General features: G+C 46.5%; 1 protein-coding gene across 1 annotated transcript; it reads left to right on the top strand.

The window, feature by feature from the left end:
• The first annotated feature begins 4,503 nt into the window (after positions 1-4,503).
• Positions 4,504-4,998, top strand: LOC135086426 (uncharacterized). The gene has a single exon (XM_063981152.1). The coding sequence runs from the start codon at positions 4,504-4,506 to the stop codon at positions 4,996-4,998; it is 495 nt and encodes a 164-aa protein (XP_063837222.1).
• Positions 4,999-6,129: the final 1,131 nt, after the last annotated feature.

The following is a 6,129-nucleotide window of genomic DNA, read 5'->3' as shown; positions in this document are numbered from 1 at the left end:
CCAATATCGATGAGACGCGAGCAATCTCCAATAATATGACGGGGAGGAAGGGCCCGCTGCGCGGGCTCTCGGTAAATTGCATTTTATTCATTATTTTACGGCTTAATACTCTTGTAATATTGTTAAAAACTATAGATAGGATACCTGCGAAGCTACTTACAATGTATTTACTGTCATACAGAGTTTTGTTTTCGTTTTACGACACCTATAACTTGCATGTCCAGTATACTTCCCGTCGTCGAATTACTAGTAAAGTTACTGCTAAATACTATGTCCAGTATTCTTCCCGTTGCCAAATTGTTAGAAAATTAACTTTTGTGGTTTTTGATAATAATATTTTAGGGATCCACACATAATATGTTTTCTGCCTCACTATGTACAATTTTTCAGAGTTTCAACTCTAAAAAACAAGCCTTAGTAGCATTGGTGCCGCCTAACACTACTCCTTTTCATATAAATACTGGTTTTCATCAGAAAACTGTTCTTCTCACCCTGCTTTTCCATCAGTTCTTGCATAGAACGCATGAATATAGACAGCTAAATCTTTAACTCTGTCTTACTCGAGGGAATAATGCCAGAGGCATGAAACAGAAGCGTGGTGGTACCCTTATTCAAGAAAAGGGATAACACCTTACTGAAGAATTATAGTCCCATCACGCTTCCGAGCCATATCTACAAGTTTTTATGCGAGGGTTATTACATGCCGGTGTCCGAGAAGTCTTTGTAACCATAAACCACATCCATACGCTGCGGCAGGGTATACAAAAGACCAAAGAGTATTACTTGCCATAACGCTTGGCGTACGTGGACTATGAGGAGGCTTTCGATTTGATTGAAGCTTGAGCAGTGCTGTAGTCTTTCCAGAGAGCTTTCGTATTGACCCTTGGTGCTGAAGTGCTTGCACAAAACGCCACCTTGATGGCGGTCCAAGTGCAGGAGAAGAAATCAGCAACAGGTCCAAGTGTTTTACCAGTAATCACATAATGATACCTACTGAAAGGTTACTTCTCACAATAAACCCTCTCTATATCACAGCATGACATGGAGAGGGCTGTGCTTGGTGTTTCTGTGCGACATCTAATGAGGAGATCCATAAAAGAACTAAAATCACTGATATAGCCTTATGGATTAGCATGCTGAAGTGGCAATGGGCAGGGCGCACATCACTCAGAACTGATGGCTGATGGCTACAGCAAGGTTCTAGTATGGAGGCAACGTGCCGACAACCGCTGCGTGGGAGATCCACCCACAAGGTGGACAGATGAACCCGTAAAGGTAGCAGGAAGGCGCAGGATACAGGACGACTATCAGATTGGCTGCTTGTTAGCCCACTTGCCAACCTGATAATCATTGGGGGAGGATAATGTTCATTAGTGGACGTCATAAAGCTGAAATTATGATGATGATAATTAATATTTTATTACGGAACCACTTGTTTCTTTTTTCTGTCTCTTCGACAACGGGAAGTATACTGGACATGGTTGGAGAACGTCACTTTCTTATGAACTTGGCAATGTCCAGTATACTGGACATAGGTTTTTCAGGAAACTGAAATAGTAAGATTTTTTTGGGTATTTTTTCTGGGGTCCCATACAAGCTAAGAAACGAAATCTGTAACTGTTTTATAAATTAAACTAAAAAAAAAAACCCGTCGAATGAAGGGTTAAGGAGCGACTTTGAGGCCCTGTTTGCTATGAATAGTGCAGTCATTCTTGGCGGCGACTTTAATAGCAAACACACTCATTGGGGTTGCGTAACATCCACTGCCAACGGCATGATGCTAAGCGAACTCTCTGAGAAACTCATTTTTGACATCTTAGTCCCTATGACGCCCACTCACTATCCTTACAATGTCGAGCATCGGCCCGACATTCTTGACATGGCAATTCTAAAGAATATAGGCCTCCGCCTACACTCTATAGAAACCATGCACGCGCTCACTTCTGACCATCGCCCGGTCGTACTCCAACTAGGCTCTCCTGAGTCTACACCCACTATGAAGACAGTTGTGGACTGGGACAAACTCAAGGTAAAACTTGGGAACTGTCAGAGCCCACAACTGTCCTCAATCCCCGACGATATAATTTCGCCTCACGAAACTATTCACGCGATCGATGCCCTCACTAGTCACATCTCGGTCGCCATCGGCGACTCGTCTAGGCAAGTGCCTGCGATGGCTAACCACCGTCTCAGGTTGCCTGACGACGCGCGAGAGCTATTGAGGGCAAAGAACGCAGCCACTCGAACGAAGTTGACGAGAGCCTTTAAGTCCGACACCGTAGCGTCCACGCCACCGCTTTTACGTCCCGATCAAACGCTTGCGTTTGACGACGACGCCAAAGCCGAATGTCTAGCCGACAGTCTAGAAGCACAGTGCTCCCCCAGTACCCTCCCAGTAGACTCTGCCCACCTCCGCATGGTGGACAGCGAAGTCGAACGTAGAGCCACCCTCCCTCCGACCACAACCCTAGACCCGACCTAGTATACCTCTTAGTTGCTATTTTCAACGCGGCCATGTCTCACTGCATCTTTCCCGACGCGTGGAAAGAGGCAGAAGTCATTGGCATTCCGAAGCCCGGTAAGAAACTGGCTGACCCCACAAGCTACAGACCCATCAGTCTCTTAAAGACCATGGGTAAGTTATACGAACGTATAATTGTTTCTCGATTAAGAGATTATGTTTTTTCTAATAATCTCTTAATAAACGAACAGTTTGGCTTCCGCGCCTCACATTCCTGCGTATAACAGATGCACCGCTTAACAGAGCATATACTTAGCGGCCTCACTGCTAAGCCACCCGTAGGGACAGGAGTGTTATTCTTCGACGTAGCGAAGGCATTCGATAAAGTCTGGCACAACGGCTTGATTTACAAGCTTTACGAACTCGGTGTGCCGGACAGTCTCGTGCACATCTTACGTGACTTTTTATCGAATCGCACCTTTCGTTACCGAGTAGATGGCTCCCTCTCCTCCCCCCGCCCCATAAGAGCCGGAGTCCCCCAGGGCTCCGTGCTCTCGCCCATCCTCTTTTCATTGTACGTCAATGACATCCCCAAATATCCGAATACGGATTTAGCCCTCTTTGCGGACGACACCGCACTCTACAAGTCCGGACGTAATCGGAATTACGTCATCTTGGCGCTCCAACGCGCAGTCACACAATTAGGCGAATGGTTCAGGAAGTGGCGTATCGAGGTAAATCCCGAAAAAAGTACAGCAGTGTACTTTTCTAGGGCTTTGTCTGCGAAACGTCCTCCGGTTCGCACTCGTCCTAATGTCCCCACCCATCTCACCTTATTTGACCAAACTATTCCTTGGAAAAGTGAGGCCAAGTACTTAGGTGTCACCCTCGACCAGAGATTATCGTTCGCTCCGCACCTCAGACGCGTCTTGAGCCGTGCGAACCACTACATCCACCGACTCTACCACCTAGTTGGAAGTAAAAGTAAATTGTCACTTAGAAATAAGTTGACAATTTACAAAACCTGCATCCGTCCAGTGTTGACTTACGCCAGTCCGGTGTTTGCTCACACTTCCTGCACAGACCTTAAGAAATTCCAAACCCTCCAAAACAAATTCTTACGCCGAGCCGCGGATGCCCCGTGGTTCGTGCGTAATACGAATCTCCATAGAGATTTCGAGATCCCATCGATTGATCACTTTATGAAAGAAGCCTCTCACCGCTACTTTGATAAAGCGATCAACCACAAGAACCCTCTTATCGTTAGCGCCGCCACGTATACACCCCAGAAAGATGTTGCTGCCCAATACCGACGACCTAGGCATGTCCTAGACGACCCGGACGATCCTATTACCGAATTTCTGAACACAGACATCACTGCCTTAAGCACGCCAACTACTCCACAACACAGTAGCTCGTTACACCGTACTCGCCGGCGAGTACGAGGCCCTGCTTTCCATTTCGGACGGTACAGACATGTACCAGGCCGGTTCTCCCCTATCCGTCCCCCGGACACGGCCTGAGCCGAGGTCCGAGCCTACCGTGGCGCCCTCAGGCCGCGTCCGTAGTCCCCTCGATCGGGCCCACTAGAGTGAGTTCGCCGTAGGCTGGACTTGGGTCCAACACCGCGGTGGGCAACCCTCTAGTTGGGTTCGCCACTGATCGGGCGCCTTATGCGCTCGATACGGCCTGATCGCGAACGTCGGTCTGCGACCGACGCGGACGAGCCTGAGCTTCGCTTCGCTAGAGTACCTTCTGTACTCGCCACTCTGCCCGGTGAAGCTGGAAAAGCTCCTCAAGCTACCAGCGCGCGTCCCTTCAAAAAAAAAAAAAAAAGGTTAAAATATATGGTTGCTTAGGTAGTCTCGTTGTACATAAGATTTGTAAATAAATATGGCATTGTTTCGACAATAAATTATTCCCTTCTGAACCAGCAATTGAGTTTTACTTCAACTACCTCTCCTCAACACTGAAAAGTAGGAAGGCTAACCACTCACCAAACCTAGACGTCCTACAGTGGTGACCCCGTCTGAAAACAGAACATGGAAGAACAACAAGCAACAACGGCGCAAGAAGTATCGGGCATTGCTTTGTCCATGCGTGTCCCACCGTTTTGGCGCGACAGACCTCGGCTCTGGTTCATCGCTTTCGAAGCAGCAACCAACGACCTGAAGAGGAGCGAAGCCCAGCGAGCACAAATGGTCATCGCGCAACTCGAGAAGGAAGACATCGAGCAAGTCTGCGACCTGCTGTACGACCCGCCCGCAGAAAACCAGTACACAGTACTGAAGGAGCGACTGGTGTCCGTGTACGAAGAGTCCGACGGCCGCCAACTGCAGACACTCCTGTCCGACATGGAACTCAGCGACCAGCGACCCAGCCAACTACTACGCCGCATGCGGACACTCGCCCGCAACAAGGTTCCGGACAACACGCTGAGGCTGATGTGGATGAACTTGCTGCCACCTCACGTCCGCTCCGTACTTGTTGTCAGCGACACCATCAGCAAGGACACAGCGCTGGACGAATTGTCATAATTACTAATTACCTACTTATTTATTAGGACGAATTATTAATATTTATGTAGGTATACCATGATTGATACTTCTGGAGTCGGTGCCAAGATTATGAAACATGTAAAGTTTGCCTGCACCGACTCCAAAAGTATCAATCATGGTATACCTACATAAATATTAATAATTCGTCCTAATAAATAAGTAGGTAATTAGTAATTATTTTTCTACGTTTTAGTGTAGGTTTTTTGGAGTCGGTTTTATTTTTTTTTATAAAATTTTACTTATTTCTTGCTTTTTAGTTAACTAATTATTACCTTGATGTTACCACTGAAGGTAGGCAGTACACTGAGACCAAAAAAAATTGGTTCATAATCGGCGGAGATATTGCGTATAAAAAAGTTCATCCCCAATTTTCCACCCTTGGGGGTGAAATATTTTCTTCAAATTCGCATGAAACCACCCTTTTGATAATACTTATTCAACAAAAAAATAATCGTTCAAATTGGTTTATAATCGGCGGAGATATTGCGTATAAAAAAGTTCATCCCCAATTTTCCACCCTTCGGGGTTGTTTTTTTATTATTAAATTTAAATGGGACCACCCTTGAGGTATTACCTATACGCTGAAAAAAGATTCGTTCAAATCGGTTCATAATTGGCGGAGTTATCGCGTAACAAACATAGAAAAAAAAAAAAAAAAAAAAAAAAAAAAAAACATACGGGTCGAATTGAGAACCTCCTCCTTTTTTGAAGTCGGTTGAAAACTCGCCGACAAGATGATCGAGCAATCTCATCAAGTCTCTGCAGTCTCCGCTGCCGCCCACGTACCGCCGCTACGCCAGCAAGACCAACATGTCGACATGCATTTTCTCGTCGAGGAAATAAGAAAATTACAAATCGAAGTTGCAGAATTAAGAGCCTACAACTACAGCAGAGGTAATTACAACAACCCACGATCGCGCTACCAACAATACCATCACTCCCGCGGCAGACAAGGAAAGCAGACATCGCCCTCTCGCTCGCACAGCCCGTACCCGGGTGAGCGAGATAGCACGCCTTCACCGTACTGCTATTACCACCGCAAGTTCGGCAAAAATGCAAGTAAATGCACATCGCCGTGCAGTTTTGTCATCGAGAAAACGGAAAACTAAA

Source organism: Ostrinia nubilalis, chromosome W (genome assembly GCF_963855985.1).
Source record: "Ostrinia nubilalis chromosome W, ilOstNubi1.1, whole genome shotgun sequence".
In the NCBI taxonomy this organism is placed as follows: Eukaryota; Metazoa; Arthropoda; class Insecta; order Lepidoptera; family Crambidae; genus Ostrinia; species Ostrinia nubilalis.
This window is presented reverse-complemented; position numbering and strand designations above follow the sequence as displayed.